Here is a 23,792-nt window from a genome sequence, read left to right as displayed (position 1 = left end):
GGATAATTCCACTCCTTCAAATTACCGTCCAATAAGCCTGACGTCTATAGTGGGCAAGTTATTAGAATCAATTATAGATGACATTATTAGAAGTCACCTTGAAGAGTATAACTTGATAAATGAATCTCAGCATGGGTTCAAGAGAGGTCGTTCCTGCCTGACAAATTTACTGACGTTCTTCAATAGATCATTTGAGGCAGTAGACAGTGATAAGGAATATGATATTGTTTATTTGGATTTTAGTAAATCCTTCGATAGAGTACCTCACAAGAGACTCTTAAGAAAAGTGGCAGCTCATGGTATAGGAGGTAAAGTTCTAGCATGGATAGAGGCTTGGCTTATTAATAGAAAGCAGAGAGTTACCATTAATTGGGTGAAATCTGAATGGGGATTTGTCACTAGTGGCATTCCACAAGGATCAGTTTTAGGCCCTCTATTGTTCATAATTTACATTAATGACCTTGATGAAGGATTACGAGTGACATGAGTAAATTTGCTGATGATACAAAGACAAGCCGTATAATTCATTCTGAGGAGAATAGTAATGAACTCCAGGAGGATTTGGACAAATTAATGTCTTGGTCAGAAAAATGGTAGATGGAGTTCAATGTGGATAAGTGGTAATGAAAATAACCCTCGAAGCTATAATCTAGGTGAAGTAGAGCTTGGTCATACAGAATGTGAAAAAGACTTGGGAGTCATGGTAAGCAGAAATCTAAAGCCAAGACAGCAGTGCCTCAGTGTGCGCAACAAGGCTAACAGATTACCTGGATATAACTCAATAAGTATAAGTAACAGAAGTCCAAAAGTTATTTTTCAGCTCTATACATCACTAGTGAGGCCTCATTTAGATTATGCTGCTCGGTTCTTGTCCCCTTACTACAGGATGGACATAGACTCATTAGAGAACATACAGAGAAGAATGACTGAAATGATTTACTGTGTAAGGAACCTCCCGTAAGAAGATAGACTTAAAGCCTTAAATCTCCACTCTCTGGAGAGGCGTAGAATGAGGGGAGATATCACTGAAGTGTATAAGTGGATGACGGGCATAAACAAGGGAGACATTAATAAAGTACTGAGGTTGTCGAACCAGTTAATAACCAGAAATAATGGATTTACTTTGGATAAATTTAGATTTAGAAAGGACATGGGTAAGTACTGGTTTTCTAACAGAGTTGTGGATGCGTGAAACAATCTACGAATTGAATTTGTCTAAATCCTCCTGAAGGGGCAGTTCAGGGGTCGGAGCGTGGAGAGAAAAAAAACACTCGAAAAAATATGAAAATTGAGTTATTGTTACCAAAAAATAGCTGAACTTTCTGGCTACACTCTGGTATAATTATTATCCTTGTACGATGTTTCTAAAAGGAATTACAGCCATTTATAACAGGCATGGTGACAGCCTTGCCTCACATTGCGTAACAAGCGCTGACTTGGCATTGTTTATGTTTTTCCGCCGTGTTATTTTTATCGTTTTCTTATATTTTTATGTCTAATATATTACAAATTCACCATCTGAGATCATGGCAGAGTGGGCGGAGCTAATATGCTCAAGGAATAATAAAAAAGGCACAATACCGTGACTGGAACGATACACAAATAACCCGCACATAAAAGAGAGAAGCTTACGTACGACGACGTTATTTGTGTATGGTCAAGGAACCAATTGGGAACCCCTGGGAATAGTGCACAAAATGGCCGACACCTCCAGCCAACAAAATATTCCATACCCACGCTAATATCAATTATAAGGCTTATTTATCTATCACAATTGATCTATTATGACATAATGCAATATAATAATAGCATATTAACATAAAAAGCACACCTTAAAAAATAATATATAGCATAATATGATGCCCCAGTGGAAAAAAATTCTATCGATATATTCCCAGGTGAAGAAAGGGTCCGTTCTCTCATATGTAATGAAAGAAAACGGATTTACAATGGTTAACTGTAATAAACACTCGTAGGTCGCGGAAAAAGTCTAAAATAAAGCGAATTTTGGGGGGAAAAAAAAAAAATTCCCGGGCACCTGGGGCGCCGCACGCTTTGCCTTATATCTCGAAAGTAAGTTATTTACCTATGTACTAACCATCCATCCTTATTTATGAATGAATTGACTTGATTTTCACAACAAGCATAGAAGAATGATTGTTTTACAAGTTTATAGGAACATTTCTGAAGTATCCCAAATATTTTCAGATTTGTGTGGGCAACAAGACCGACATCTTCCAAAATGTCAAAAAAGTTATGAAACTTTATTTTTTTTAGCATGAAGATAAGACTTATTATATAATTGAGGCCTATACAATGATGGAATTAGAAGTGTTCTATCAGCAGCAAGTGTCAAAACCACTTTTCCAAGTACCACTGACTAATTGAGTACTGCCAAATGTAATTTTTCGTAAATTTTGCATATTTCATTTCCTTTTTGGCCGATATGATTGAAACTTCAGCACAGATTCTTTAATATAAGCTTCTAATAGTACACCAAAAATGAATGTAATCGGTTCATAAATAAAGAAGTCGAGTATTTAAGAGCCAATCGCCCCTGAAGTTCCGAGACGTCAACGTCTGAATCGATTATCCTACGTATCTTCGTGTCATCAGCAAATTTGCTTATGCCACTAGTAATTCCCTCGTCAAGGTCATTTATATATATTATAAACAACAATGGGCCTAAAACTGATCCCTGCGGAACGCTACTTGTTACAGATCCCAACTCAGATTTAACCCCATTTATGCACAATCTCTGCTTCCTGTTAGTGAGCCATGACTCGAACTATGACAGCACTTTTCCCCCAGTGCCAAGAGCAGCCACTTTCTTCAACAGTTTCTCATGTGGTACTCTATCAAAAGCCTTACTAAAATCTAAATAAACAATATCGAATTCTTTATCCTGATCAACGGCCTCAAAAACTTTGCTGAAGAAGGTTAATAAATTAGTTAGGCAGGAACGGCCCCTGGTGAATCCATGTTGAGTATCATTAATCAAATTATGCCTATCGAGATGGCTTCATATATTATCAGCTATAATTGACTAGTAATTTGCCTACAATTAGGCTTATTGGGCGGTAATTTGACGGTGACGACTTGTCCCCTGTTTTAAAAATAGGAATTATATTACCCATCTTCCACATATCAGGCACTACACCTGTTTGAAGAGATAAATTAAAGATATTAGTTAAAGGTTCACAGAGTTCCATTTTGCACTCTTTAAGAACCCTTGAAAAAAGCTCATCAGGACCCGGCGATTTATTTTGCTTCAAACGGTCTATCTGTTTGATAACCATTTCGCTAGTGACTGACATTACATAACATATCTTCTTCAGGATATTATTAGTATCTTCCTGAGTAAAAACCGAGAGAAAATAATTATTAAAAATAGGGCACATTTCATTTTCTTTGTCAGTATGAACTCAATAGTTATTTTTAAGGGGACCTATCTTATCTCTAACTTTTGTTCTATACACCTGGAAAAAACTTTTAGGGTTAGATTTCGAATCCCTAGCAACTTTAATTTCATAGCTCCGTTTAGCTTTTCTTATCCCCTTTTTAACGTCCCTCTTAATGTCAATATACTGATTCATAAGAAGACCCTCACCTCTTTTGATACGCCTATAAATGCCATTCTTCTGCCCTAAAAGATATTTGATCCAATTATTCATCCATTTGGGTCATTTCTATTCGATCTAATTTCTTCATACGAGATGAATGTTCTTTGGGCAGCATGTATAGTTACCCGAGTCCACATTTGACAAGTGTTCTCTAAGCCCATTGTAATCTGCTCGGCGAAAATCTGGGACCGTTACTGAGTTTTCCCTACTATCATACTTCCATTCAATGCTAAAGGTAATTGATTTATGATCACTTGCGCCGAGTTGCTCTGTAATTTCTAAATTATTAACAAGGGTTTCCTTGTTCGCCAGAACCAAATCAAGCAGGTTATTTCCCCTTGTAGGTTTTGCCACAAACTGCTTCAAAAAACAATCCTGAACTATTTCTAAGAAATTGTTAGATTCTAAATTCCCAGTCAAGAAATTCCAGCCAATCTGACTAAAGGTAAAGTCCCCTAGAATTACCACTTTACTGTGCCTTGTGGCCTTAACAATTTCCTCCCATAGTAGTCTCCCTTGGTCCCTATCTAAGATTGGGGAAAGGTATATCACACCTAAAACCAATTTTTCATCCCGCTCTGAGAATACTATCCAAAGAGACTGTATGTGTTATTTCAGATTTTATACCCGTTTTTATGGAACAGTTCAAGCGATCTCGGGCATACAGTGCCTCCCCACTCCCCTTCCCGATACTTCTGTCTACTTGGAACAATTTAGAACCCTGTAAGTGACATTCAGCAGGCATGTCCCGATTTTTCGTATTGAACCAAGTCTCAGTTAAGGGAAATACATCAATGTTACCTGCACTAGCAACTAGTCTCAACTCGTCCATTTTATTCCTAGCACTACGACTATTTGTGTAATATATATTTAAGGGCCCTCCTTTCTTTTTACCCTTCCTGCTCCTTTCCCTTCTTCCACTATAACTATTACTGTCCTCGTTACTTTTATGATTTATAATTTCAAAGCCTAAATCCATGTTTCAACACTCTTTATTTTCCATTTCTAAACCCATACCTCTAACTAGTCCTAGTTTAAAATCCTAACAACACTCTCAACTGAGCTACCAAGAAAACTCTCACCTACCCTGGATAAGTGAACCCCATCCCTGGCATACATGTCATTTCGGCCATAGAAGTGGTCCCAGTTGTCGATTAATTGTACTGCATTATCCTTACAGCGTTTGTCCAGCCAACAATTAATGCCAATTACTCTGGACAACCATTCATTTCCAACACCCCTTCATGGCAAAATGCCACATACAACAGGGCGCCCCCCCTTCTTCCTAATTATGTCTATTGCTGTCCTGAACCTTCTAACTAAATCTTCACTTCTACACTTGCCTACATCATTGCCTCCAGCACTGAGGCAGATAATAGGATTGACCCCATCACCGTTCATGATGTTGTCAAGCCGGCTAACAATATCCTCCATCCCAGCCCCAGGAAAGCAAACCTTCTGTCTCCTACTCCTATCCTTCAAGCAGAAGGCCCTATCCATGTACCAAACCTGGCTATCCCCAACAACAACAATGTTTTTACCTTTCTTGGTGTCGTTCGTCGTAACATTCCCAGTAGTCGACTCACATTCGTCGGGTAGCACGGAGAATGCATTAAATGTTTCCACAAAAGTTTCCACAGCAGTCTCTTTCTTCTTCATGGTTTCTACCTTTCCATTCGTCTTCTTAATCATCAACTTCGTTCCATGCTGTCCAGTCACTGTCCAAGTTCCCTTCTTGACCTGAGGACTCACAACAGGAGGACTACTGCGAATCCTCTTGTTTTCCTCAGTCAATCGCCGTATCTCTATCTTCGCTTGATGAAGGGCATCTTGGTTTAGTCCACAGAGAGCACACAAGACACGTCTTTACAGAGTTAAGTACAGGTCACCACTGGGTGACCTGTACTTAACTATTGACCGTGGGTTAATACCCCCACGGCCGGTCCATGAAAAGGCCTCACTGTGTATCAGGGCCTGATCAACCAGGTTGTTACTGTAGGCCAGAAGCTAGGCACACTTCAGTGTACCTGGTTAGTTAGGTACTGGCTTTAAATATCTGTCCAGCTCCCTCTTCAAGACAGCTTTGGTAATTCATCCTTAGGTATGCTGGGAGGCAGTTGAATAGTCTTAGTGTCCTCACGGCACCTCTGCTTTTCAGTGGGGGAATGTTACACCGCCTGCCGAGTCTTTTTCTTCCAAGATTTCCGTACTCAGATTTGGGACTGGTTCCTTGAGGATTTTCCAGGTGTAAATTATGAAGCATCTTTCTCGCCTGCGTTCCAAGTACAGGCCATGGGACCTCAAACTGTCTCAGTAATTGAGGTGCATGATTGTGCTTATACGTGCAGTGAAACTTTTCTGCATATTTTCAAGATCTGCAGTTTCGCCTGCCTTGAAAAGGGCTCTGGTGGCCTGGTGGTTAACGCTCTCGCTTCACACGGCGAGGGCCTGGGTTCGATTCCCAGCCAGAATAGAAACATTGGGCGTGTTTCTTTCCACCTGTTGTCTATGTTCCCCATCAGTAAAATGGGTACCTGGGTGTTAGTCGACTGGTGTGGGTCGCATCCTGGGACACTGACCTAATTTGCCCGAGATGCTCAGCATAACAAGTGGCTTTCTATGTAGTAGTATGTCATTGTTGTCAGCTAGGACTGTATACCATGCACATGTACTTGTAGTAAATAAAGATTATTATTATTAGTGTACAACAATATTCCAACCTAGAGATAGCAAGGGATTTAAATAAAATCATCATTGGCTTGGCATTCTTTCTTTTAAAGGTTCTCATTATCCATCCAATTATTTTCTTAGTTGATGTGATAATGCCATTGTTGTGGTCTTTAAAATCTAGATCCTCTGACATTATCACTCCCAAGTCGTTGACATTAATTTTCCGTTCTGTTGTGTGGTTAGAATTTTTGTTTTAATCTTCGATCTAGCTTTTATTTCTTCAAGTTTTCCAAAGCAATGTAACTGAAAATTTTCCTCATTGAACTCACATTATTTTCTGTGCCCCATTTGAAAACTTTGTTTATATCCGCTTGAAAACTTGCAAATTCTAGTATCTAGTATTTCATGAAAATTCTAGTATCGTCCGCATAGGAAGATACAGTTCTATGGTTTACATCTCTGTCTACTCCGCCACTCTTTTTACTATTACTCTTTATGTTGTATTGGGTAAAAATTTAAAGATCCATCTACCCACATTTACCATTATTCCTTTGTCATACATTTTGTGTGGTATTACCAAGGATTGTATTTACTGCAGGTTTTCTCCATCTGTGTATTCTACATTTATTCTGTTTGTCCCTCAGTACATTCATGACCATATAATAGTAGTCTAGTAGTTGAGAGAGGCAGAAGCGACCTCCTCTAAACCCACGATGCCTTCGACTGTGTAATGACTTAGGATCAAAGTGGCTTGAGATCTTGCTTCTTAGAACCTTTTAAAAATTTATGTGATGTGGGACATTTGTGCTTTCAGTCTATAATTCTTGCAATTGCTTTATTTTAACCTTTGTAGAACGGAGCTATATCAGTTGTTCTTAGTGACTGTGGGATCAACCTTAGTCTTGAGAAATGAATGAGCATCAGTACCCTGCAGTGTACACAGACTGAGAGTTCATTATAATTCTAAATTTAGAGAAAGGGATGAATTAATATGTAGATACATTAATAGCCCTGCAGCGTTCACGGCTACGTTTGTGCTGGCATCAGAGGTGACATGTCCAGTAGTACTGGGCACCTGATGTGTGAAGCATTGATGGCCGAGGCCATCAATTTTGGCAAGGCGTGCTAAAGGATCATGGGTTCGATTCTCGGCCAGTCGCAATATTGTAATTGCTTAAAAGCAGTCGCTCGTGGATACAATCACACACACACACAGATATATATATATATATATATATATATATATATATATATATATATATATATATATATATATATAGATATATATATATATATATATATATATATATATATATATATATATATATATATATATATATATATATATTATATATATATATAAGTAGTGGAAAATGCGGCTGAGCGGTGTATTCCGGAAAAGGCATGCGGCTGAGCGGTGTATTCCGGAAAAGGCATGCGGCTGAGCGGTGTATCCCGGCATGCGGCTGAGTGGTGTATCCGGTCTAGGGCCAGCAGCTGGAGGGTCACCTTTTCACACCTAGGTGTTACTTTCGGTTTGACCTTGACCTCGCCCTCGAGACTACCTCACCCATGACCCCCCCGCCCACGACCCCCCCCTTCGCGACCCCCCGTCGCGCCGCGCGCCCGCCCGCGCCCTTCGCGACCCCCGCCCGCGCGTCCGCCCGCGCCTTCTGCTGTGCCTTCTGCAGCGTCGTCCGGATCGCCCCCACGCATCGAATTTTTTTCCGATTTTTTTCAAATTTTTTTTGAATTTCATTTTCTTGTGCTCTCCATCTCCTCGGATCAAAGTTTTGAGGTTCCCCCTCTCACTTTCACCCCCCATCCCCCCAAAATTTCTCAATATCAAAGTCTCCACTTCCTCGGATCCCCCTTCCACTTTCACCCCCCAACCCCAAAAATTTATCGATAATACAAGTTTTTTGGGTTCCCCCCTATGGGGTTTTCGAAATTCTCCATCTCCTTGGATCAAGTTTTTTTTGGGAGTTTCCCTCCTTCCACCCCCACTCCCCCAATCCCAAAAATTTCTCAATATTACCAAGACTCGATCTCCTCGGATCAAAATTTCTCGATAATACAAGTTTTTTGGATTCCCCCCTATGGGGTTTTCGAAATTCTCCATCTCCTTGGATCAAGGTTTTTTGGATTGTCCCTCCTTCCACCCCCACCCCCCAATCCCAAAAATTTCTCAATATTACCAAGACTCGATCTCCTCGGATCAAATTTTCTCGATAATACCAAGACTCCATCTCCTCGGATCAAATTTTTTGGATCCCCCTATGGGTTTTCGAAATTCTCCAATTCCTCGGATCAAGTTTTTGGAATCCCCCCTCTGGGGGTAAGCATGCTTACTACAGATCTAAACAAGTCAAATGACCTAAGAAGGGTGTTTACTCGGCGGTCAGTGACGTCACACATACAAGCTGAATCTTGTCGACCCTTTTAGTTCATTAAAGTTAATAAGGGGACATAGTAGTGACGTCACGCGATGACCGCGCACACAGGCTGAATCTTGTCGAGCCTTTTAGTTCATTAAAGTTAATAAGGGGACACAGTACATCAGAAAGTCACATTTTTTTCGTTAATACCCACAATTTCTTTACAACACAAGTCTAGACATTTTTCTCGTTTTAGCTATTTCATCTCAGGTCACTCCCCACGAAGTAACCTTCTCCCCACCCTCCCAAACCCTCACACTCCAACCAACACCTCACAATTTTCACTCATAACCCCAATTTTTCTCGCTTTAACCCTTTTAGTTCATTAAAGTTAATAAGGGGACACAGTACATCAGAAAGTCACCACATCGCTTACATCCACTTTCGTTAAATTCACTACTCACAATTTTTACATATTACGAAGTTAAATACGCACTTTTACTTTGAACATCTTCAAAACACTCTCGTAAATCATTTGAATACTCACAAAAATACCTTTATACATTTCCAAACATCATTCGAACACCCCCAAATCACCTCTGAATACTCCCAGAACACCTTCATAAGTTCTCTTGCACATCATTTGAACACCTTCATAAGTACTCTCATAATCATTTGTACACCTTCAAAAACACCTTTGAATAACCTCAAAACACCCTTGAACACCTTCAAAACACTCTCATAAATCATTTGAATACTCACATAAACACCTTTGAACATTTCCAAACATCACTGAAACACTTCCAAGACAACATTTTGAATACTCCCAAATAAGATTTGACATCTCTAATTTATCTACACTTACACATTTCATTAAATTACAACTCATCCCCCCCCCAAACTCCTCCAGACTTCACAACATTATCACAAAAACTAACTCAAACACTTTTACTTTGAACATCACCAAAACACTCTCATAAATCATTTGAATACTCACATAAGCACCCTTGAACACCTTCAAAACACTCTTGAACACCTTCAAAAACACCTTTGAACATTTCCAATCAACACTGAAACACTTCCAAAAAACACAATTTGAGTACTCCCAATTACACCACTGAATACTACTAAAACACCGCTGAATTCAATCAAAAAACACCCTTCAGCACCTTCAAAACACCTTTGAACACCTTCAAAATACTCTTGAACACACTCAAAACACCTTTGAATAACCTCAAAACACCTTTGAATAACCTCAAAACACCTTTGAACACCTTCAAAACACCCTTGAACACCTTCAAAACACCCTTGATCACCTTCAAAAAACAACATTTGAACACACTCAAAACACCTTTGAACACCTTTGAACATTTCCAAAACACTATTTGAGTACTCCCAATTACACCACTGAATACTACTAAAACACGCTGAATTCAATCAAAACACCCTTGATCACCTTCAAAAAACAACATTTGAACACACTCAAAACACCTTTGTACATTTCCAAAACACTATTTGAGTACTCCCAATTACACCACTGAATACTACTAAAACACGCTGAATTCAATCAAAACACCCTTGATCACCTTCAAAAAACAACATTTGAACACACTCAAAACACCTTTGAACACCTTTGAACATTTCCAAAAACACTATTTGAGTACTCCCAAATAAGATTTGACATCTCTAATTTATCTGCACTTACACATTTCATTAAATTACAACTCATCCCTCAGTCTCCAGACTAGGCATTTTCTCGTTTTTACCCTTTTAGTTCATTAAAGTTATTAAGGGGACACAATACATCAGAAAAAAAGTCACAAAAACTAACTCAAACACTTTACTTTGAACATCCCCAAAACACTCTCATAAACATTTGAATACACACATAAACACCCTTGAACACCTTCAAAACACCTTTGAATATCGTTTTTAAACTAATTTCATCACAACCCACTTATATCATCTTTTTTTCGGCAACTCTAATTCGACTACACTACCCTCATCAATTACCAACAAATTTTACTCGTTTTAACTAATGTCATCACTGTAACCAAGATTTTCACAAAAAACTCTATGACACCTAACACACACGCACACACACACCCCACAACACCCACAACACCCACAACCCACAATTTTTTTCTCGTTTTAACCCTTTTAGTTCATTAAAGTTAATAAGGGGACACAGTACATCAGAAAGTCACAACAACAACAACCCACAACCCACAACACCCACAACCCACAATTTTTTCTCGTTTTAACTAATTTCATCAGAAAAAGTCACAACACCCACAACACCCATAACCCACAGCACCCACAACACCCACAACCCACAACACCCCACAACCCACAATTTTTTCTCGTTTTAACTAATTTCATCAGAAAAAGGCACAACATCCACAACCCACTTCACCCACACCCCACAACACCCCACATCACCCACATCCCACAATTTTTTCTCGTTTTAACTAATTTCATCAGAAAAAGTCACAAAAACAACCCACTTATATCATCTTTTTCGGTATCTCTAATTCGACTACATTACCCACAACCCTCATCAATTACCAATTTATTCACATTTTTTCCCCTTCTTTTTACTGAATCTTAAAAGTAATACACATTCCTCCCTACAGTACTAAAATTCTAATAAAATCCTCTCCATACCCATCTCCTTGTATCCACATAAATTAATATTATACTCGCATCAACTACCCAACTATTGCGACATGTTTCAACACCCTCCATTCTTTTCCAATATATCATAACTTTTCATTTCTATAATTTCTTTTTAAAATATTCACACATTACCTTTATATTCAGTAAAATCTCCCCATATTTCTAATTACAACCCTCCCCATACACCTCGCCATCTCACCCGCATTTCTTCACATCCACTCACCCATCTCCCAACACACCTCTTCTGAACAAACACAAAATCACATTTCACATCCACAAATGCATCTCAAATCCATTAAAATCACTATAATCAAGATATTCACAAAACTCTATGACCACCTAACACACACACACACACACACACACCTAACCTTAACCTAACCTAACCTATCTTAACCTAACCTAACCTAACCTAGCCAAACCTATCCTAACCGTTCCTAACCTATCCTAACCTAACCTTACCTAACCCAACCTAACCTAACCTAACCCAACCTAACCTAACCTACCCTACCCTAACCTACTATCCTAACCTAAAATATATTGGAACACTTCCAAAATACATTAGAGTACTCCAGAATTACTTTGAACGACTCCATTTTTGGATATTTCCAAATTAGTTTTGAAAACTTTATCGTAAAATCGAACATTATTTTCTTGTTGGTAAACACACTCAATGGTAGAAATATTTACTCGATTTCCAAATAGAAACACTTTCCTCGCTCTGAGAGACTCATTGAGCTTATATGCCTTACCCCTTCCCCCGACACCACTGTGTAATGCGGTTCACACCCAAGGTAGAAAATCACACCTGGGTCAACACAGGTCAGACAGACAGCATGTAATGCACTTCACACCCATGGTAGAAAATCACACGTCCATCTCCTTACCGAACACCTGAATCAACTCACCTAACCTAACCTATTTCATAGACTCTGCCTTCTCACGTGCTAAACGTAATTTCTTCTCTCCCAAACTCTCTACTCCTGGGAACTCTTCTGTCCTCTGTCTTCCCAACATTTTCGGTCTTTCTAATCTCAACAGTTCTCTCCGTCCCTTAAACATCAAGCTTACCTTCCGCCAGACTAACACTCTTCGCACTAATCTCGTTCATACCTCTCCTCCCTCTACAGATGCTCCTGGTGTCTACTCTATTTCTTGCTCCTCTTGTCCTCTTCAATACTTTGGAGAAACTGGCCGATCTCTTTCTGACAGACTTAGGGAGCACAAAAATAGTGTTAGGCTTGCCGACACTAACAATGCTCTTTTCTGTCACGTCAGAGATCATAGCCATCCTATTGCCTGGTCTTCTGCTAAAACTGTCTTCCCTACTTCCAACTCGAACAGTCGCCGTCTAGTTGAATCCTCTCTAATACACAATTTTCCTTGTATGAACCTTAGTCCTGGCTTCGTCTCTGTAGATGCATTCCTCTCCCACTACATTACAAAATGCTCCAAACTTCAGAACACCCGTGACTTAACCTGACTCCTCATTTTTTCATTTTTTCTTTTTCTTTTTCTTTTTCTTCTTCTCCCTCTTCCCCTTTCCTCTTTCCTTTTTCTCCTCTGGGTTGTCTTTCTCTCTTCTGTCTCGTGTTTCTGTTCCTTCTTTATTTATTTCACCACTTCCCCTTTCCCCCACCTCTGTGCACTTGCTCTCCCTCTGTGGGCACCTAGCTCCTTTGCAGTGCTCCCCTTCCTTTGTATTTGACTGGCTCGTCCTCCTTATTCCCCACTACTGCCACTACCACTACTACTACCTCTACTACTACTACTACTACTACTACTACTACTACTACTACTACCACCACCACCACCACCACCACCACCACCTTTTCCTGCCTATATATAGCCGTCCTGCTCCACTTCTGGTTAGTGTGACTTTGTAAATGGTCCAAGTCGGACTGAAACGTCGTCGTAAGCTTCTCTCTTTTATTTGCGGGTTATTTGTATATATATATATATATATATATATATATATATATATATATATATATATATATATATATATATATATCGTATATATATCGTAGGTTGAAGGTAGACACATATATATATTGTCAGACTATATATGGATGGTCTGCCACAGAGTGAGGCCGGGGCAGAGGTATGAGCCTACACATCTGTATCCCGTGACGTCACACAAAGCCACAGGCCTACAAGGGATCTCGTATCTAAAGCACATGGATGATACTAATATGCTATGCTATATAATACTGGGAATACAGGGATCAGCAACTATGCTGACAGCTCGGTCATGTTACGTATGTCGTCCCAACATACACTACTATACTATAGGCTGAACAGGCAGGCGGATCTGGGCTGATTCTATACAATAACAAATTCATATATAACTTAGAACTAATGGATGGTATCATAATGGATTTTACGTAATGGGTGTTAACGTATTGAGTTTTAACGTAATGAGTTTTAACGTAATGCATTACAAACTATAAGAACAAATTATACAATATGGGTGGAATTGATCGATTGATCTGTATTCATGCACTCTACGGATTCTGAGGAAGAATAAATATATATATATATATATACAAGGTGAAATTAACAGCAAAAGCATCCGGTGCACTCAGACTATTACTGTCAAATTCTCAGAATACGGAGGGAACGTGAACACGAAAATTTCTGACAAACTGATCGGCTAATAACAAAACACACAGTTGACAATTTCATTCATCTCGAACATCTAATTATGCAGGCTGTTTACACTTAAACCCAATTCTGCGAGGGTAAGGTTTACATATGCAGAATGGTTATCTTCTCTGGGAGGATCGAATTCCTCTGCAATGGCTAACACATGCCTTGACTGAGAGAGATCTGAAGGAGTATCTACAAAAGATACAGCTACAATCACTAGTGACTGGAATTACTAATTCGTCTGCTAGGAGTACTCAACTCAACTATTCGATACAGTAATTCTTGGCTCATTACAAAGTCACTAATGGGTGCTGGTGGCTTCACAGTAAGAATAAGATCTTCCTGGAGCAGGAATCGAATCACACCAGACCACATGGGATCTGTTCTTTGGGCAGTTTTGACATCCTCGACAGTAAATGGAGGATCTGCAGTAACTACACTAACGTGTCGCAATAAAACATCTGCGACTACATTCAACTTGCCAGGTAAATGTTCAAAAGTGAGATTGAACTCTTGGATAGTCAAGGTCCATCTGGCTAACCTTCCAGTAGGCTGTTTGTTCTGGAATAAAGGTATCAGTTCTTTCTTACTGGAGGAAAGAACAAACTCGGTGGAGTGGATGACTCCCCCCGGTTGAAAAAATAACGCTATAACACGCAATATGAGCAAGGGAGAACGAATCTACTATCTCAAACTGCAAGCACAGGAGAAAAGAAATGAACACGGTGAACAATGCTGATATTCAATCTGAGTCGCACACAGTGACACGAGGTATCAACTATAAAGAAACTACACTTACAAACGTTAACAACGTGGAAGTTACTCGAGAAATAACTTCTTACAATGCACTGATTACTGTCAACTAGGATGGGATCACAATCTGAAACACAAGGGACAACAACAACACTCAAGTGAGCACACTAGCCACAGAAACGTCTTTCTGCAACGGCTTGTGGCATCAGCAAGAGATGGCATAACTCGTTGCAAGTAAAGTTCTTCTCAAAGCGTCCCCTGGGAAGGAACGAGTACTTGAACAAGTCGCCATCGCAAGGATAGTAGTCTCAGCACTATCCTGCGTGCACGATGTTGTGGCTGGAGTCCAGACAGGAGTGACAGTATTACTAGTGCCTGACCGCTCGGCTACGTTAATAAGTAATTCACGGATCTATAGGAACTTAATCTGAACTTCACATTTCGCAGCACTTTAACAAATCTCAAATACAAGCTGTGAGAACAAACACATTGCTCAAGGGCTAGGTATTGTCTTTCAGTCAGTAAGGGAATATTAGTACTGTGGACTGATTCATATTGACTTTGACTGGAATGATACACTAAGTGAACGTTCAAAAGTGACTGGGACATCTTCTCAGTGAAAATACTGAAGAGCATAAGTCAAAAAAAAAAATAGAGAGAATGACACAGTAAGCTTAAATGGAAGAAAATGCTTAACTATTCTGCATAAGTAATTAAAAATTGACAGGTTACACAGTAAGCAAAGAACTCACACAAGAAGAATATGCAACTTAACAAACACTGAAAATCAAGAGAACTTATACTTACTCAAATCTGATTTGCTCAACTTTTACTTTAAATTGAATGAATGGCACAGTGAGTTGTCTTTACTTTCAATGCAACAGGAAAATACACAATAAAATGATAAAATGGACTCAATAAACTTGTGCAAAAATTAAAACAGACACACAATTCACTGAAATAAAAATAAAATGACACAAACAGAATAAAATACTATGCACAGAACAGAGCATAAGAAACTGCACTGTAATAAACTGTAGCAATATATCAAATAATTGCTAATCAAAAAAGTATTGCACAACACTGCATAAAATTTTCTGCAAGAAAAACTTTAATAGCAACACAATATTTGCACAAGAATTATTGCAAAATGAATCAATGTGCAATAATAAAAATTATAACACACAAGAAAAGAAATATATCAAGGAATGAACACTTTAACTCTTAACTGCAACTTAAACAACACTTAACAAGCAAAGAACAATTTACTTTAAAAGAAGAACTTAAAAATTGCACTAAGAGTGAATTTGTTCAATAAAACATGAAAAATAATAGGTGCTAAAAACACATAACAAAAAAAGGTTTGAACACTTACAGAGATGCAGAACACAACTCATCAACATAAACACAGTACTAGAATTTTCTTGCAATGAAACTTGATGTGTGAAAAATTTTGTAAAAATGATTTCTTGCTTGGACTTTAATAATGGCACTATTGTCTGTTGAAATAAGACAAATTAAACACTGGCTAAATGAAAGAATATGAACACAAGAATGTTCAACACACAGGGAACAAAATAAAAATACACAAATGCTGGGAAGAAATAAAATAACAGACAACACTGAGTTGTGATGCAGAATATGAGGTGAAAAATTTACTGAAATACTTCACTGGAATACTGAGAACTTTAGGTGATTCTGAAGTGTAAACACAAGTTCTATACTGCTCATATGTTGCACACACAACAAAGGAAAAACACTAAGTACTTACTTCAAGTGTATAAAAAGATACACAACACAACAGATATAAAATAATGCACGAAAATTAACACTGAATTAAGGAGATTAAAAGAAATTAATGCAATCAGTACATGATAAACACTGAGTCTGATCAAGAGTCACTGAATGTCACTAAGAGAAAAATCACTGGGAACACAAAAGAAATGTCTCAACACTCGCAAATGTCTCTAAAAAAAAATATTATCGCTGTAACACTTGAAGAATGAGATTGATGGATTGTTTATATGGTCTTGCTGCTGTCCTCTGCACAGATGATCGTAGAATTGCGCTTACTTCGGCGATAAACACACACAGGAGGCTTTATAAAGATGGTGCGAACACACTCTAGCTCTTGACCCCCTATGTGGTCCTTAAAATATGGTGCTACAACCCTTAGCAGTGCACCAAAACACTGATGAAGTAGTTGAGTGTGTAATGGCTGACTGTAGTTGGGTTTGTGGGTTAACAGGACTGAGACCGGCAATGGTGCGACACACGTGATCGTGAGTGGCTGGGCTTATGGGTTGAACGTCGTAAGCCTCACTGAGAACACCCACACTGCCGCGAAGATAATTCTAACCCGGCTGGCTTAAAATAAACCCACGAAATACTACAACACCACAAGGATGAAAAAGAGCACTCAGAATGCTTGGAGCTTGAATCACAAGCGATGAAGACTACTCACGTGGCTTGCTCGAGTACTGGGGTAAGACACCTGGGTTAGTTACTAGCTGGCTTATCATAACCCTTCACACAGAATAGCTTGATAACTTCACACGATGAGCACAGCAGGGGTGGAAGCTGGCTTGGCAGGCAAAGGAATTGGATGGAGTAGACTAGGCTGGACTGGGCTCGGTTGTTCTGACTCCCCCACCACAGACTGGAAACTGGCTTATTTTGCAAACTCGGGTCAACCCCTCAGGAGTGATGCAAATAAGCAGATACACTAATACAAAGAGACTGACCAGTGAATAATGTAGAAGCTGGTAGGGTAGCTGGCTTGAGGTAGCTGGCTGGGGTGAACCTCGGTAGGCCTACTGGTGACACGAAATGGCCGTCTTGCTGGTCGAAAATTATCTCCAGAAATCGCTGTAATCGTCAGAATTACAGGCCCTCCGATGCCACCATTTATCGTAAGGGTTCTTTAATGGAGATATCGTAGGTTGAAGGTAGACACACTTGTAGGATGGTAACTATATTGTCAGACTGAGATGAGGGATGGAGCCCAGTGCCTTGCCTGTCTTCGCCTGGATGGTCTGCCGCCGAGTGAGGCCGGGACAGAGGTATGAGCCTACACATCTGTATCCCGTGACGTCACACAAAGCCACAGGCCTACAAGGGATCTCGTATCTAAAGCACATGGATGATACTAATATGCTATGCTATATAATACTGGGAATACAGGGATCAGCAACTATGCTGACATATATATAATGTGTGTGTGTGTGTGTGTGTGTGTGTGTGTGTGCGCACAATATGGTGTAAATGATTGCCCCTTTCCCATATACATTTGACAAGAACTACGTTAAGCTAGACTATATTAAAATTTTAGTGCACATTCATTTGGTTATTCATTATTGCAATAAATTTATAATTCGGAAGTGAAAGAGATTATGCACAGTATTGGCAAAATAAAATTACTTAACTAATATTAAAATAATCTTTGTATATAACTAGATTGTGTACACAGGTGATCCTGAGCAGTCAAAAACACCTGGACAAAAGTCGTGATTACAACTTTCTGCACCCCTGGCTCGGCACTGGTCTCCTCACCTCCACAGGTCAGTTGTTGTCCTCACCAAGTATGTGCTAATATTCTTGCCCAGTATGTACTCAGTCTTTAACTCGTATATTTAACAATGTATTTACTGTTGCAATTACTTATATATTTATCCTTGATTTACACATGTACTTTTAAATGTATTTACTCATAAGAACATAAGAAATATAAGAAAGAAGGAACACTGCAAAAGGCCTACTGACCCATCATCGTTACCATGCCTAACCCTTCTAGGGTAGGGTAGGTGCCTGAGCCCGAGCCTTTAGCTCATAAGACTGTCATTCCCATTTGCCCACTTGGGGCGGGGATGGCAGACCAGAGAGGCCTATCTTGTGGCTAGGCCTGGGGACAGTTAGTCCCAAAGATGAGGAGGTACTTGTGCCTCCTCCCATGGGAGACTTAGGTCTCAGACACTTCCTAGAGAGGGAGCCAAGGCCGGGCCACCACTTGGAAAAGGCCCGGGCCGGGAGAATACCGGCTAATCTTTAATAATAATAATACTGACCCATGCGGAGCAGGTCCATGTCTCCCCCCCGGATTATCCCAATGACCCACCCAGTCTGGTCATCCCCACTCAAGAATGGAGCACGGCACCAGACCCAGCAGCACAAGCTAGTCAGGTCCAACTTACACCCACCCACACCCACTCATGTATTTATCCAACCTATTTTTAAAACTACACAATGTTTTAGCCTCAATAACTGTACTCTGGAGTTTGTTCCACTAATCCACAACTCTATTACCAAACCAGTACTTTCCTATATCCTTCCTGAATCGGAATTTCTCCAACTTGAAACCATTGCTGCGAGTCCTGTCTTGGCTGGAATTTTTCAGCACACTATTTACATCCCCTTTATTTATTCCTGTTTTCCATTTATACACCTCGAGCATATCCCCCCTAATTCTACGCCTTTCGAGAGAGTGCAGATTCAGGGCCCTCAGTCTATCCTCATAGGGAAGATTTCTGATACATGGGATCATCTTTGTCATCCTCCTTTGCACGTTTTCCAGAGCATTTATATCCATTCTGTAATACGGTGACCAGAACTGAGTAGCATAGTCTAAATGAGGCCTAACCAAGGATATATAGAGTTGAAGAACAACCTGAGGACTTCTATTATTTATACTTCTAGATATGAAGCCAAGAATTCTGTTAGCTTTATTGCGAGCACTAATGCACTGTTGTCTTGGTTTTAGGTTACTGCTAACAAGAGCTCCTAAATCTTTTTCACAATCAGTAGTATTAAGATCTACATTATGTAGTTTATATGTGGCATGGTTATTTAACTGTCCAACATTTAGAACTTTGCATTTGTCAATATTAAACTGCATCTGCCACTTCTCCGACCATTGCGTCAGTCTATTCAAATCATCCTGGAGTGCTCTAATGTCCTCATTAGAATGAATTGGACGGCCTATTTTGGTGTCATCAGCAAATTTGCTTATGTCGCTATTTATTCCCTCATCTATGTCGTTTATGTAAATTGTGAACAACAACGGGCCCAACACTGACCCCTGAGGAACACCGCTTGTGACGTGCCCCCATTCTGATTTCTTCCCATTTATGCAAACTCTTTGCTGTCTATTCATCAACCATGCCTCTACCCAGGAAAAAATTTCTCCTCCTATTCCGTGTGCCTTAAGTTTCCTCAATAGCCTCTGATGTGGAACTCTATCGAAAGCCTTACTGAAGTCCATATACACAATATCATATTCATTACCATGATCTACCTCCTCAAACACTTTAGTGAAAAAAGTTAGTAAAATCGTAAGACAGGAGCGCCCCTTTGTAAAACCGTGTTGAGATTCATTAACAAATCTGTGCCTGTCAAGATGGCTACGAATTGCTTCGGCAATTATTGATTCCATAAATTTTCCCACTATGGAGGTAAGGCTTATTGGTCTATAGTTCGTATTTACACATGTACTTCCCTACGTATTTGCTTATGAACTTGCTTATATACTTATGTGTTGCTCTTCATATTTACTCGTGTGTGTTTTGCAAAAGCCGCATCTTTAAGTGTATATAAAATTTAATATGAGTTTTAAATTCCGTTTACGTCTGGAAAGAGCAAATCTCCTATTTTTAGAAAAGAATAGGAATAACAACGTTTAATGTGCACTGGCGAAGAAAATATAAATGTATTCTGAATGTAAGCAGTAGTCTGCCAGTCACCTATAGAAACCATCTGCAGATGCAGATGCAGTTTAATATAGACAAATGCAAAGTTCTAAATGTTGGACAGGACAATAACCATGCCACATATAAACTAAATAATGTAGATCTTAATATTACGGATTGCGAAAAAGATTTAGGAGTTTTGGTTAGCAGTAATCTGAAACCAAGACAACAGTGCATAAGTGTTCGCAATAAAGCTAATAGAATCCTTGGCTTCATATCAAGAAGCATAAATAATAGGAGTCCTCAGGTTGTTCTTCAACTCTATACATCCTTGGTTAGGCCTCATTTAGATTATGCTGCACAGTTTTGGTCACCGTATTACAGAATGGATATAAATTCTCTGGAAAATGTACAAAGGAGGATGACAAAGTTGATCCCATGTATCAGAAACCTTCCCTATGAGGATAGACTAAGGGCCCTGAATCTGCACTCTCTAGAAAGACGTAGAATTAGGGGGGATATGATTGAGGTGTATAAATGGAAGACAGGAATAAATAAAGGGGATGTAAATAGTGTGCTGAAAATATCTAGCCTAGACAGGACTCGCAGCAATGGTTTTAAGTTGGAAAAATTCAGATTCAGGAAGGATATAGGAAAGTACTGGTTTGGTAATAGAGTTGTGGATGAGTGGAACAAACTCCCGAGTACAGTTATAGAGGCCAGAACGTTGTGTAGCTTTAAAAATAGGTTGGATAAATACATGAGTGGATGTGGGTGGGTGTGAGTTGGACCTGATAGTTTGTGCTACCAGGTCGGTTGCCGTGTTCCTCCCTTAAGTCAATGTGACCTGACCTGACTAGGTTGGGTGCATTGGCTTAAGCCGGTAGGAGACTTGGACCTGCCTCGCATGAGCCAGTAGGCCTTCTGCAGTGTTCCTTCGTTCTTATGTTCTTATGATTCAAACCTATGGCGAACCAGTTCTAAAATTAGCAAGCCGGTGCGCAAGTGAAATAGTGAATATAAATCGAGAGATGTGCTCCTTTTAAACCTTTTAGGTTCTGGGTTCTTGGCCTTTTGTGTCTCTGCATTTTCTCTCACACTACCATCCACAGGATGGCTGTGAAGGAGCACAATAAATTAGTCGAAATAAAAAAAAATGTTCTGTATACCTCCCTGAAGTATACCCAGAGAGAGTTCCGGGGGTCAACGCCCCCGCGGCCCGGTCTGTAACCAGGCCTCATGGTGGATCAGGGCTTGATCAACCAGGCTGTTACTGCTAGCTGTACGTAATCTAACGTACGAACCACAACCCAGCTGGTCAAGTACTGACTTTACTTGCCCGTACAGGTGCCTGCTTGATGACAGCCAAGAGTCTATTGGTAATCCCCCTGATGTATGCTGGGAGGCAGTAGAACAGTCTTGGGCCCCTGACACTTATTGTGTCAGTGGCACCCCTGTTTTTCATTGGGGGGATGTTGCACCGTCTGCCGAGTCTTTTGCTTTTGTTTTGAATGATTTTCGTGTGCAAGTTTGGTACTTGTCCCTCAAGGATTTTCCAGGTGTATATTATCATGTATCTCTCCCTCCTGCGTTCTAGGGAGTACAGGTTTAGGAACTTTAAGCGTTCACAGTAATTGAGGTGGTTTATCACAGTTATGTGTACCATGAAGGTTCTCCGTACATTTTCTAGGTTAGCAATTTCACCTGCCTTGAAAGTTACTGTTAGTGTGCAGAAATATTCCAGCGACCTGAAGAGTGTCATCATGGGCTTGGCATCCCTGGTTTTGAAGGTTCTCGTTATCCATCCTGTCATTTTTGTAGCAGATGCGATTGATACAGTGTTATGGTCCTTGAAGGTGAGATCCTCTGACATGATCACCCTCAGGACTTTGACATTAGCTCTTCACTCTATTTTGTAGTTGGAATTTGTTTTAAACTCCGATGAAATTTTAATTTCCTCACGTTTTCCATGTCAGAGTAACTGAAATTTCTCATCCTTGAACTTCATAAGGTTCAATGATATAGGTATATTTCTAGGTATATTTTGTTAATATTCCTGGTGATGTTTACCTTAGGAAGCAAGTGGCACTCTCGCCGGAAGCTGTTGACCCCGGCCTTCCACTTCAAGATTCTGGAGGATTTTGTGGAGGTTTTCAACAACCAGAGCAACAAGATGGTGCAGAAGTTGCAGCAGAAGGCAGATGGCAAGCCTTTTGATATCTTCCCATTTGTTACGCTCTGTACCCTTGATATTATCTGTGGTAAGCTCTTAAAGTATATTTAATCCTATATGAAATTAATGGTAGTAATTGTAATTATCATCGAAAAGGAATTTCAAACCAAACTTAGCATTTATGAATGCATTCTGTAGATATAGCTTGATATAGGATTATTATTATTATTATTATTATTATTATTATTATTATTATTATTATTATTATTATTATTATTATTATTATTATTAATATTATTATTATTATTATTATTATTATTATTATTATTATTATTATTATTATTATTATTATTATTATACTATTATTATTTTACTAACAGATGCGGTAGATACATTGTTTTGCTCTTTGGAGGCGATATCCTCTAACATTATCGCTCCTAGGTCCTTCACATTACTTTTTCGCTCTATTGTATTGTTAGAATTTGTTGTATACCCTGGTACAGTTTTAATTTCCTCAAGTTTTCCATATCTGAGTAGTTGAAATTTCTTTTCAATGAACTTCGTATTGTTTTGATTGGCCCATTTGAAGATTTGGTTGATGTTCACTTGGAGTCTTGCGGTGTCTTTGATGGACGTCACTGTCATGGGAATTTGGGTGTCAACCGCGAAGGAAGACATGAAGCCATGGCTTACGTCTCTATGTCAGATATGTGGATGAGGAATAGGATGGGAGCGAGTACTGTGCCTTGTGGAACAGAGCTTTTCACAGTAGCTGCCTCGGACTTTGCTCTGTTTACTGTTACTCTATGTGTTCTATTTGTTAGGAAGTTAAAGATCCATCTACCAGCTTTTCCTGTTATTTCATTTTCACGCATTTTGTGCGCTATTACACCGTGGTCACACTTGTCGAAGGCAACATCTGCATTTTGTTTATCCTCTATGGCATCCAAGACCTTGTCATAGTGGTCCAGTAGCTGGGACAGGCAGGAGCGACCTGATGTAAATCCGTATTGCTCTTGGTTGTGTAACTGATGGGTATCTAGGTGGCTGGCAACCTTGCTTCTTAGAAACCTTTCAAAGATTTTTATGATATGAGATGTTCGTACTATCGGTATGTAGTTCTTTGCAATTACTTCACTGCCACCGTTGTAGAGTGGAGCTACGTCTGTTGGTTTTAGTGAGT

At 39.5% G+C, this 23,792-nt stretch overlaps 1 protein-coding gene across 1 annotated transcript in view; it reads left to right on the top strand.

Annotated features, from left to right (window-relative positions):
• LOC138853832 (cytochrome P450 4C1-like) overlaps nt 1-23,792 on the top strand; it is a 206,576-nt gene that overhangs the window by 130,209 nt on the left and 52,575 nt on the right. Inside the window, exons 5-6 of the mRNA XM_070093053.1 lie at nt 18,225-18,315; nt 22,512-22,697. Coding sequence (XP_069949154.1) covers nt 18,225-18,315; nt 22,512-22,697 — 277 coding nt within the window. The remainder of the gene's footprint in view (nt 1-18,224; nt 18,316-22,511; nt 22,698-23,792) is intronic.

The sequence above is a fragment of the Cherax quadricarinatus genome, chromosome 41 (genome assembly GCF_038502225.1).
Source record: "Cherax quadricarinatus isolate ZL_2023a chromosome 41, ASM3850222v1, whole genome shotgun sequence".
NCBI classification, from domain to species: domain Eukaryota; kingdom Metazoa; phylum Arthropoda; class Malacostraca; order Decapoda; family Parastacidae; genus Cherax; species Cherax quadricarinatus.
Note: the sequence above shows the minus strand (reverse complement) of the source record. Positions and strands in the feature narration are given on the sequence as shown.